The sequence below is a fragment of the Terrapene carolina genome, unplaced genomic scaffold (assembly GCF_002925995.2).
Source record: "Terrapene carolina triunguis isolate 2854851 unplaced genomic scaffold, T_m_triunguis-2.0 Scaffold232, whole genome shotgun sequence".
Taxonomy (NCBI): domain Eukaryota; kingdom Metazoa; phylum Chordata; order Testudines; family Emydidae; genus Terrapene; species Terrapene triunguis.
The window spans coordinates 5,289,354-5,301,548 of NW_020664583.1; the positions used below are offsets into that span (position 1 = coordinate 5,289,354).

A 12,195-nucleotide genomic window follows, 5' to 3' on the forward strand; every position below is an offset into this window, starting at 1 on the left:
AATTCGACCTAATTTCGTAGTATAGACATACCCTCAGAGATAGATGTAGTTTTCATTTTTAGAAGGTACACACTATACATTTTTAAAGTGATTTATTTTGAAAACTTTTCAGATTAGTTTTACAGCTATATCAGAAAATGGATGATTGTTTGGTTATTTCATTTACCAAAGGTAATTGAAGCAGATATTTATGAAGTCATTGGGAGGTGAACTATCTCCAATTCAACAGGTTAATCATTAATATTTGGAGGATTTTCTTACCATGCTGTATTAGGAGGAGAATATCACCAGACAGACATTTAAATTGTTTTATTTAACTAAAACAACAACGTTATGTATTCTGGATATTTTTCTTCAACTGCAGACATATAATATTTTAACAAAACAAGAATATGAATTTTTGAATTTAGTTAAACATTCAAGTTTTTTAAAATCAGGTTTGTTTTTGTAAAAATTGTTTTTAACTAAAATAGTTAAATGAAATATTTAAAAAAAAAATTTAATCGACTATGTCAGCCCGGTCAACATGAGAAACTTTAAATATTGGCTTCTGGAGCTAATTCATTCGTCTTCACCTTCATTTTCCTGTTTGTTCATCATCTGGAAAAGAAAAACAAGCTTTCCTGCTTTTTCAGTTCCCAAACGATTTCTCAATTTGGAATGAATTAGTCCAAAGGAAGAAAATATTCTTTCTACACCGTCAGAAGAAGCTACTGCTGTTAAAAGTGAGATTATCACTTCAACAGTCTCTCTGAATCCAAATGCTTAAGTGACTTCCATCAGTTCAGTAGTGTGACTTTCTTTAAAACATCATCAGCAAACATATTTCTTGAATGTTTCACCCTTAGCTCTGAAGTTTATTATAGTTGGCATTATGGAGGGATGATTCCTGGATGTCCATGTAATAGCCAGTGAAGGTTTGATCCTGGTACTGAGTATTGAGAATATTTGCAAGAAAATGAGCAGGAGATAGTTCTTGTCCCATTTGGTTTTTTTTAATGCTTGTAATTTAACTCTGTCATTGCATATTTCTCTTTTTAAGATCTCACTAAGTTCCTTCCAAATTTCAACAGCGTCAGCAATAAAACAGCTTTTCCCCTGCATTTTGTTCAGGGCTACAGAAATAGGCTTCAGGGTGTACTCAGCATGTATTCAACATTTCTCTTAAGCCCAATGCTGAGAACTTTGGCTGTGACCGTACCATCTATTTTTTCATGATTTTGTTCACAAACTCATCAGATTGGGCCAATTCTTGATATAGTGCTCAAAACAGTACACTACTGAGTTCCATCGCATGTCTTGTGGGAGAGTTAGCTTGGTTCCTCCCACTTCTTTCAGAGCAGCTGCTGCAAAGTGGTTGTTACAGAAATATTTTGCAATTTCAACAACATTAGCCTTTATTTCTGGAACACTGAAGTCTGGCTAGGAGGTGCATCAAGTGAGCACTGCAACCATATGTTATTAGCTTGGGACTTTTTTCACGCTCTTCTAAATAATTTCTTCTCATCTTGGATACATTTGTAGCATTGTCTGTGACCAAGTTGAGTACTAGACATTTGAATTTTTTTTCACAGTTTGTTATAGCTTTTACTGCTACTTCTTGTAAGTATTCTGCTATGTGTGCATTTCCTGATGTATCAATTGTTTCTGTAAGGAAGACATTTCCTTCTTCTGTTGTCACAGAAGCACATACAACAGGATCATTGTGGACATTGTTCCACCCATCAAGACTCAGGTTAACAATTTTACCCTCTAGACCTTTTGCACAGTGCTCAATTTCTCTTTCATACACTTTATACAGCAATTTGCCTGCAACATCTGCTCTATTGGGTGGACTGTATCCTGGTCTTAATGACTGAACCATGTTAATGAAGTGTGGGTTCTCAATCAACCGGAAAGGAGAGTTTGTTGCATAAACAAACAGGGCAATTTTTTCATTAATTACCTCTTTTTATTATCTGCTGGTTCTTATCAGAAACTTATTTATGGTTGTTTCTGGATGATGGAGATTTTTTTCTTCTTTTTGGTACAGGTGATATACTGTGGCTATGTGACATACATGATGTGACTGAAACACTATCATTGGCAGATAACTCTGAAACTATGGAAAATGATGGTGATCTTGAAGGTGGATAGTCTTCAGAATCCTGTATGTTGAGGATGGATTCTCCTAAACAAAATAAGTCAATGCAGTTATTTAATTATTACCATACTGCTCATTAGTATTACTCATTGCATTCACTGACACTCAGTAGTACTTTAAAGGTGAAATTGTAAAAGGAAGATCTGGCTATTTATTTTTTATCACAACTGCATCTAAAATGAAGTACTATAGAATAACAACTATATTTTTTGCTCATTCATGAAATTCAAGAATAGTGCAGAAGGAAGACAGGCAGTCCTTAAAAGAAGTATGAAATAAAAAAGTTTACCAACCTGAAGATCCTGCATGTTCAGACATGTTCCTTTCATCATCTTTAACGCAGCTTCCTCCTGAGAAGGAACACTTCTCATGATGTTGTTTCATTCAGGCAACCAGGCCTTGCATTTCTTTGTTGCACTGTTTGCATTTTGCACGCATGCCTGTCTTGCCCACAGGTAGAGGAACTTCATTAAAATATTCCCAAACTGGGTCTCTTACGGCCTGCTGCCATTATAGGGGTTTTCCCTTCTAGTGAGAGAATGGTATGGTAGATCTCAAATCAGTGAAGGATACACTCAGAAAGACCTCAAGACTTCTGGAATATGATGCTCAAACAGTGTCTCTTTTGTTTCTACTGCGTGTCCCTCCCTTCTCACATTTATCTCCAGACTTCTTCTCCTTGTCCACATCTATTCCACCCCCAACAATCTTCTATTCATTGAACATTTTGAGACTTTGCACTTTTAGAGAGAGGTAAGGGATTGACTCTGTGTACACAAATTTGCAGAGAGACAATAGGGTCGAGGTCTGTTATTTCTCACCTCTATATATTTATTTATTTAAAAACATTTTTGCTGTTAACATGCATGTTCTCTCTGGAGAAACAAATCCACAGTTTGAGAACTGCAAAACTAAGCATCTCTGATGGTATCTTCTAGACTGAGCACTGATTCTCATTGGGTAGATAGAAAGATTAACGTAAATAATCTATAGAGAAGCCCCTGGAGCCCCATAAAATTCGGTCCCTAATCCATGAACAGGGCCGGCTCCAGGCACCAGCACAGGAAGCAGGTGCTTGGGGCGGCCAATGGAAAGGGGTGGCACATCTGGGTCTTTGGTGGCAAGTCCCTCAATCCCTCTCGGAGTGAAGGACCTGCCGCTGAAGAAAGAAGTGGCACGGCCAAGCTGCTGCTGAACTGCTGCCGATCGCGGCTTTATCCTTTGTTTTTTTTTTTCCTTTCGCTTCGCCACTTGGGGTGGCAAAGAAGCTGGAGCCGGCCCTGTCCATGAACTATTGGAACTGATTTACAAAACTTTTCTTAAACATTACATGACTATATTCTCATAGTATAGAATTAGAATTTATAATCCCTATTCCATGATGAGATAGCTTTGAGCTATAACATATCTTAATAAAAACTATCTTTAGATAGGTTTTTTCCTCAAGAAGCATTTTATCAAAAAAATCCGATTTAAATAAAAAAAATCTGTTTTTTATTTTTATTTTTTAATATTGTTTTTTATCCACCCTGGCACCACATATGTATTAACTACATATGCTAAACAATCCATTCCACCTCAGCTATGATGCTGAGAATGTTTCCCAGACCTGAAGAAGAGCTCTGTGTAAGCACATAGCAAGGCTCTGAGTGCGATCTCCCTTATAAATTAAAAACACTTTTTATGTATTTTACACCATTATAAATTTTGGAGGCAAAGCGGGATTTGGGGTGGAGGTTGACAGCTCACGACTCCCCGTTTAATAACCTCCTGACCCCCAGTTTGAGAACCTGCTCAAAAGCTTGTCTCTCTCACCAACAGAAGTTGGTTCAATACAAGATATTACCTCTCCCACTTTGTTTCTTTAATATTGTGGGACTGACAAGACAAACAACATTACATACAGCTTATAATGTAGGTGGGCTTGGCAGAATTAGATTTTTTAAAAATAATTTCAATGGATAATATCAATGTTTATTTTTAAGCAGTTCTAGATTTTTATCATTTTAAATGTTTGCTGTTTTGCAAAATTATAAGGGGCAGACAATAGGTGGTCATTATCCAATGACAGTAGATGTTGTGATTCAATAAGTTACATCACATGCCAAAATGTACAAAATAGGTATCCTTAAACTCTTAAGTTTTCGAGCAGCGTTTTTTGTACTTTGCCGATTTATAAATATTTATCATCTATGGAAATATATTTTCATCTGTTTGTGGGCATATAGTGAAATCAACGTTTACTAAGATTTACCCATAAAATTCAAATCCTTCCAAGCCTAAATATAAGCTAGTCAGAACCAAGATAAATTTAGATCTGCATACAATGACTGAGATATATATTTATAAAAAGTTCAGGGTTTCATGTCAACAGATGTTTAAGCCAGACTGGAAACATGATGAGCATCTTGTGGTCTACCACTGTGTTCCATTGTCAAAAAATTTTACCTAGCTTGTGCTTACTGCTAATAGAAGATTGCAGGCCTTGCAGCAAAATATTATATCATCTCATTTGGCTGTTTTACACCTATTGTTCTCAGTGAGATTAATTCTGTCTGAAAGAAATTCTAGTTAAAGTTGAGATACAGGAAATTTAAGAGAACCCCAAGCAGCAATTAGCATTTTCTCATTTTTTGGACTGTAAGGGTATGTCTACACTACGAAATTAGGTCGATTTTATAGAAGTCGATTTTTAGAAATCGATTTTATGCAGTCGATTGTGTATGTCCCCACTAAGTGCATTAAGTCGGCGGAGTGTGTCCTCACTACCGTGGCTAGCATCGACTCACAGAGCAGTGCACTGTGGGAAGCTATCCCACAGTTCCCACAGTTTCCGCTGCCCCTTGGAATTATGGGTTCAGCTCCCAATGCCTGATGGGGAAAAACATTGTCGCAGGTGGTTTTGGGTACATGTTGTCACTCTCCCCTCTCTTACTTCCTCTGTGAAAGCAAATGCAGACAATCATTTCGTGCCTTTTTGCCTGGGTTACCTGTGCAGACACCATAGCACGGCAAGCATGGAGCCCGCTCAGCTCACCACTGCTGTTGCGAGCATTGTAAACACCTCACGCATTATACTGCAGTATGTGCAGAACCTGGCTAAGAGATGGCAGCATGAGGACGATTGTGATGAGGACATGGACACAGACGTTCCCGAAGGCATGGGCTCTGGCAATTGGGACATCATGGCGGCAGTGGGGCTGGTTGATACAGTGGAACGCTGATTCTGGGCCCGGCAAACAAGCACAGACTGGTGGGACCGCAGTGTTGCAGGTATGGGATGATTCCCAGTGGCTGCGAAAGTTTTGCATGCGTAAGGCCACTTTCCTGGAATTCTGTGAGTAGCTTTCCTCCGCCCTGAAGCACAGGAATACGACGATGAGAGCTGCCCTGACTGTTGAGAAGCAAGTGGCGATAGCACTGTGGAAGCTTGCAACGCCTGACTGCTACCAGTCAGTCGGGAATCATTTGGAGTGGGCAAATCTACTGTGGGGACTGCTGTGATTCAAGTAGCCAATGCAATCACTGACGTTCTGCTATCAAGGGTAGTGACTCTGGGAAATGTGCAGGTCATAGTGGATGGCTTTGCTGCAATGGGTTTCCCTAACTGTGGTGGGGCGATAGACGGAATGCATATCCCTATCTTGGCACCGGACCACCTTGCCAACCAGTACATAAACCGCAAGGGGTACTTCTCAATGGTGCTGCGAGCACTGTTGGATCACAAGGGATGTTTCACCGACATCAACGTGGAGTGGCCGGGAAAGGTGCATGACGCTCGCATCTTTAGGAACTCCGGGCTGTTTGAGCAGCTGCAAGAACGGATTTACTTCCCAGACCAGAAAATTACTGTTGGGGATGTTGAAATGCCAATAGTTCTCCTTGGAGAGCCAGCCTACCCCTTGCTCCCATGGCTCATGAAGCCATACACAGACAGTCTGGACAGTAGTAAGGAGCAGTTCAACTATAGGCTGAGCAAGTGCAGAATGGTGGTAGAATGTGCCTTTGGACGTTTAAAAGCTCGCTGGCGCTGTTTGCTGACTAGGTTAGACCTCAACACAACCAGTATTCCCATTGTTATTACTGCTTTCTGTGTGCTCCATAATATCTGTGAGAGTAAGGGGGAGACGTTTATGGCGGGGTGGGAGGTTGAGGCAAATCGCTTGGCTGCCAATTTTGAACAGCCAGACACCAGGGCGATTAGAAGAGCACAGGTAGGCGCGCTGCGCATTGGAGAGGCTTTGAAAACCGGTTTCATGACTGGCCAGGCTACGGTGTGACAGTTGTGTGTGTTTCTCCTTGATGCAAACCTGCCCCCTTAGTTGATTTTAAGTCCCTGTAAGCCAACCACCCTCCCCCCTTTGATCACAGCTGGCAAAGGAAATAAAGTCACTATTGTTTTGAAACCATGCATTCTTTCGTTATTAATTAAAAAAAAAAAGGGAGATAACTGATAAGGTATCCCAGGTGGAGTAGGGTGGGGTAGGGAAGGATAAGGCCACATTGCTTATTGTGGCCACACTACAAATCAAAACTGTTTGAATGACAACCTTCTGTTGCTTGGGCCATCCTCTGGAGTGCAGTGGCTGGGTGCCCGGAGCCTCCCCCCTGCATTCTTGGGCGTCTGGGTGAGAAGGATATGGAACTTGGGGAGGAGGGCAGGCGGTTGTACAGTGGATGCAGCGGTGGTCTGTGCTATTGTTGGCTTTCCTGCAGCTCCACCAGATGCCTGAGCATGTCCGTTTGCTTCCCCGTTAGCCTCAGCTTTGCATCCTGCCTCTTCTCATCGCACTCACTTAATGCTTTCCTGGACTCTGCCTCTGAATGCCTCAATGCATTCAGCTGTGTCCTATCAGTGCGGGAGGACTGCATGAGCTCGGAAAACGTGTCATTGCGTGTGGTTTTTTTCGCCGTCTAATCTGCAATAACCTCAGGGACGGAAATGGTAGGGGGAGCATAGAAACATTTGCACCTGCGGGGGGATAAAAAGGGAGAGTAAAATTTAAGATGATACATTTCTGAGAACAAAAGAGAGATTCTTTCACAGTGAATCAAGCAATTCACAGCAGACAGCACATGTGCTTTAGGTACAAGGTCGCATTTTTCCTTTTATTTTGAGTGCCTGTTGGTATGGTGACACATCACACACGGCTGGGCAACAGAACTTGGTTTCCAGGCAGCCACGGTAAGCCAAAGGGTACGCGGGTTTGGCTTCTAATGCCTTGATAAAATGTGGGAATGTTTTCAAACTGCAGCGTCCTCCTTTCCCATAGCAAGCAATGCCGGTTGGGTTTGCCATTTAAAAGGAGGGGCTGTGGTTTTCGGGTGAATGTGCAGCACACACCTCCTCCCACCCCTCCGCGTGGCTATTTGGGATGATCCCTTCACCCTCCTCAGGGATGATCCCTTTTATCCAAGTGCAAACAGCCCAGTGTGAACGGGATCCTTTTACTGTTCCCTTACAAAAATTCCCCTATTTCAACCAGGTGACCATGAATGATATCACTGTCCTGAAGCTAACACAGAAAGATACAGACCAAATGTTGCTTGAATGCGATGAAAACCCAGGACCATTCACTGCCATGCTTTGTGCTGCAATGATTCCAGACTACTTGCTACTGGCTTGGCATGGTAAAGTGTCCTACCATGGAGGACGAAATAAGGCAGTCCTCCCCAGAAACCTTCTGCAAAGGCTTTCAGAGTACCTCCAGGAGAGCTTCATGGAGATGTCCCTGGAGATTCCCGCTCCATCCCCAGACAAGTTAGCAGACTTTTCCAGTAGCTGTACTGGCCATGAATGCATCACAAGTCATCAGGGCAAATCAAACATTAAACACTATTGCTTTTAAACTCTGTACTGTAGTTACAAATGTGCATTCACCAGAGGGGCCTTCTCCGTTTTCAGGGTCGGGGATCCCGCCTTGGCTCCAGGGTGATGAAAAGGTCCTGGCTGCTGGGGAGAACGGATTCACCGCTTGCCTGCCACGCATTCTTCTCCTTCTCCTCTTCCTCATCCACAAAATCCTCCTCCGTGTTGCGTGAGACTCCCCCCTTGCAGGTGTCCACAGACAATGGTGGGGTAGTGGTAGGGTCCCCCCTTAGAATGCTATGCAGCTGATCATAGAAGCGGCATGTATGGGGCTCTGACCCAGAGTGACCGTTTGCCTCCTTTGTCTTTTGGTAGGCTTGCCTGAGCTCCTTGACTTTCATGCGGCACTGCTGTGTGTCCCTGTTGTAGCCTCTGCCCATCATGCCCTGTGCGATTTTGGCATATATATAGCATTTTTTCTTTTTGATCGGAGTTCTGCCTGCACAGATTCTTCTCCCATACAGCAATCAGATCCAATGTCTCCCATTCGTTCCATGCTGGAGCTCATTTGCAATTCTGGGGGGACTGCATGGTCACCTGTTCTGCTGAGCTTGCCACGCTGACCAAACAGGAAATGAAATTCAAAAGTTCCCGGGGCTTTTCCTGTGTACCTGGCTAGTGCATCGGAGTTGAAAGTGCTGTCCAGAGCGGTCACATTGGAGCCCTCTGGTATAGCTCCTGGTGGCCAATACCATCGATTTGCGTCCGCACTACCCCAGATTCGACCCAGCAAGGTCGATTTTAGCGCTGCTCCCCTCGTTGGGGAGGAGTACAGAAATCAATTTTAAGAGCCCTTTAGGTCGACGGAACGGGATTGTTTGTGTAGACGCATTCGTTATAAAATCAACCTAACCCGGCTAAATTCAACCTAACCCTGTAGTGTAGACCAGGGCTAAGTAAAGTAAGGTATTTTCTGCCCCAACCAGACACTGTGCTGGCTCCATTATTGGTTGTTACACATAGTTACTGACAGCCTATTCTAAGACATGCTTCCCATACTAATTTTAACCCAAAATCAATACTAAGAGTACAGAGTGTCAAGCGGTCTGGAGTGGCTCACGAGCGTGAGTGTCAACCTCAGTGCAGACTGTCCAGGAACATGGCACAAACTCCAAACTGGTTGCATGTTCTATAGTTAGATTTCACCAATGAAGTAACAAGTGTGAACTCCTAAAGCACTATAACTGCCTTAACAAGGAGTCACAGACAGTCTCCTTAGGCACTCTGATTTATCATGCCACCCAGGGAAGCTTGTCTGTGTGATAGATGGTCCCTTACACTAAAAATCACAATAATATTCAGGTTACTCCCAGCCCCAAAGGACCAGTCACTTATCCCAGGTCAATTGCATCCCAGGTCAATTTCCCCCCCAGGTCTCTCACCCAAGAAAATGCCTGTAGCCAATCCTGTAATAAACTAACTAAAGATTTATTAACTAAGAGAAAGAAACATGAGAGTTATTTACAATAAAATATAATAGAAATTTCTCTAATAAAACAAACTCTATATTTCCTTTAGGGCTATCCCAAACTAAACATCTGGGGACTCCTGACTTATGCTTAGAAATCTTCACACGTTAGAGTTCAAGCAGTATAGCGATGACATTCCTTCTGGTCAGGGATTTTTATTCCCTTCCCTGCAACATTCAAACAGGTGTGGCACCTGTCTCCTCTGTGTATACGTGCACAGGCAGTCAGCAAAGTCTTAGTCCTTTGATGCTTTACAGTGGCTCATTTGATTTCAATAAGCCTTCTTGGGTACAGGACGAACACTTAACAATAATTAATGCGTCTTTCCTGTTTGGTGAGTTACACAGTTATAGAGGTATATCGAGTGTTTCTATTATAAAACTTTATACCATGGGCTACAGATGTTATAGGTAAGGTCAATACATGCAGCATTCTACAAGTATTTCATCAAATCTAAACACATTCTTATCAACTTAACATCTATTTTAACAATGCTAACACAGAGATATGCCAGACAGGTTTCCAGCTATGCATTTGTCTGTGTTCAGTGAGGCCTGGAGCCTTGGCATGGGCAGACACCTGGTCTGCTAATGTCACACTGAGATATTACATATTCAATTATTGTTTTTTATGGAATTAAGAAATTTTGAGCAGTTTTATTAAAAACGTAATTATAGATGTGAACTCAAAAACCTAAAGTTCTGGGGGAAATGATTCAAACATTGGTTTCTTGAGGGTTTAATAAGGGATAGAACCTTGTCACTTTTTGTTTTTTCAAGCGAGCACAATGCGGCCCTAATCGTGCTTGAGTGCTTGTGCACTAGCATAATGTAAATTATTAACAACAAAAATAGTGGGGCTCAATCCTGTATTCATTTTGCATACAGAAGTTCCATTGATTTAACAGAATTATTTCATGTGAAGAAATACTGGCTCAGGCTAATATAACTATGCCAGAAATATAGGAACATCTCTGTTTTAAGTTAAAATGTATGTTTTGATTAATAGACTATCTTGTTGCTCCGTAGAAAATCCAATTTCAAGGCTAACTTGAGCAGTTGAACATAATACAAGCAGAGGTTGAGAACTTGATATTGATTGTGTCTCTAAGATGTTGTTGAGTTGTGCAAAGCCCAGTTGATAGTTGAGAAAATCATAGTAGTCTTGGGATTAAATATTGGTCCATACAGGTAGAAAGTAAGGTGTGGGGGGTGGTATTTTCTAAAAGTGTTGGAAAATACTGATGCTGAAAATAAATTGTTGCGTTGATATTGCCATGACTAATGTCATGGTTTTGAAAATGAGCTAATGACCCCTTGATTATTGCTCAGATATACTATGGTCATGAAAACTGTATTCTGGTGGTCCAAGAAAGTGAGAAGAGTCTCTGTTGTTATAGAGATGTGTCTGAGAAGTACAGGAGGGGAGAGATCTTACTTGAATCCTTAAAGCCCCTAACACTGGGTGCGGAGGGCAGGAGTCAGGGTTCAGAAATATGAAAACCAATATATATTAAAATAAAAAATGACCATACCTAAAAGAGATGATGTAATGCTAAAACTATATACGTTTCTTTCTTATTTGTTTTTATATCTTTTGTTTTGATAGTATGTTCCTTGAGTCCCATATTGTCTGTTTACATCTTATTAGCAGTAGTACTACAGAAATTTTAAAAACTAACGTCTCGATCCTTCAATGAGCACTGCAGAGATACTCATTGCCTTAAGTTAGCTTGTATGTGGAGGGTTCTTCCATTATGCAACTTGTTGCAAGTTCTGGGCTTAAGAAACAAATGTAATGAATTTAGCTATAAATTATTTAGCAGAAAAAACCCATGTCATATATACTCATCATAGATGCTTTTTACCAGAACTGCCTGAAGGCACTACATAGGTTGTTCTTTTTTTTCCTACAGTGCCGAAGAACGAGGAAACCTTTTGCTATTTTTCAGAAGCCTTTCATCCTTTGCTGAGTGGTGTGAACATCGCAAATGCACCTTCAAACATTTCAAGGTAGTGTGTGACAAGACATTCTGTATATTTCATCCCTTATCATTCCTAAGTGTTGATATTAATAAGAGTTTTATGATAAAAGGGCAAATTGAACATAAGTATTACTCTCCATAGCACTTTTCAGAATAATAGAAGAATCTTAATTTTGAGTAGAACTCACTTTTTAATTATACTACTATTGAACTTGAAATTGGAGGAGAAAGAACATTATCCAAAGGTTTATAGACTTACTGGCTGTTTTGTGTCCCATATGTACAAAAGACAAATTCTTTATTAATGTGTCATTTAAGTTGATTTTGTCATAGTATTTTTCATATTCTTGTTCAGACAAATTGCAGTCTGATTAAATCAAGTGTAAAAGCATCAGTGAAATTTAAAATACTGTGCCGACTGCAACCTTCATGTGAGTGGATCTTCCTCTGGCTAGTTGAAAGAAAAGGGGCGTTGCCCTTTTGCAGCAGGTGTGGAGAAGGGAGAAAATTTATTAGGATGGACAAGAAGGTCAGGAAGCAGTTGAGGCCAGGTCAGGAGAAGGTCACTGGATTGCCTTTCCTGCTGACTGGAAGGGGTGGGGGCAGTATTTATACTCCGTGCAGACATAGTAGACCCTCTTTACCAGGATCAGGATGCCAGCATGACTGTAAAAACATCAGTGAGATAGGAAATACTATATGTATCTGCAGTGTTTTTTGAAATGTACGG

The 12,195-nt window shown here is 41.2% G+C and overlaps 1 protein-coding gene across 4 annotated transcripts in view; it reads left to right on the plus strand.

The window, feature by feature from the left end:
* The window catches only part of CENPP (centromere protein P), a 353,315-nt gene that overhangs the window by 33,595 nt on the left and 307,525 nt on the right, over positions 1 to 12,195 (plus strand). For all 4 annotated transcript variants that reach the window (XM_024195662.2, XM_024195665.2, XM_024195663.2 and 1 more), the window contains one exon: positions 11,397 to 11,493. In XM_024195662.2, coding sequence (XP_024051430.1) covers positions 11,397 to 11,493 — 97 coding nt within the window. The remainder of the gene's footprint in view (positions 1 to 11,396; positions 11,494 to 12,195) is intronic.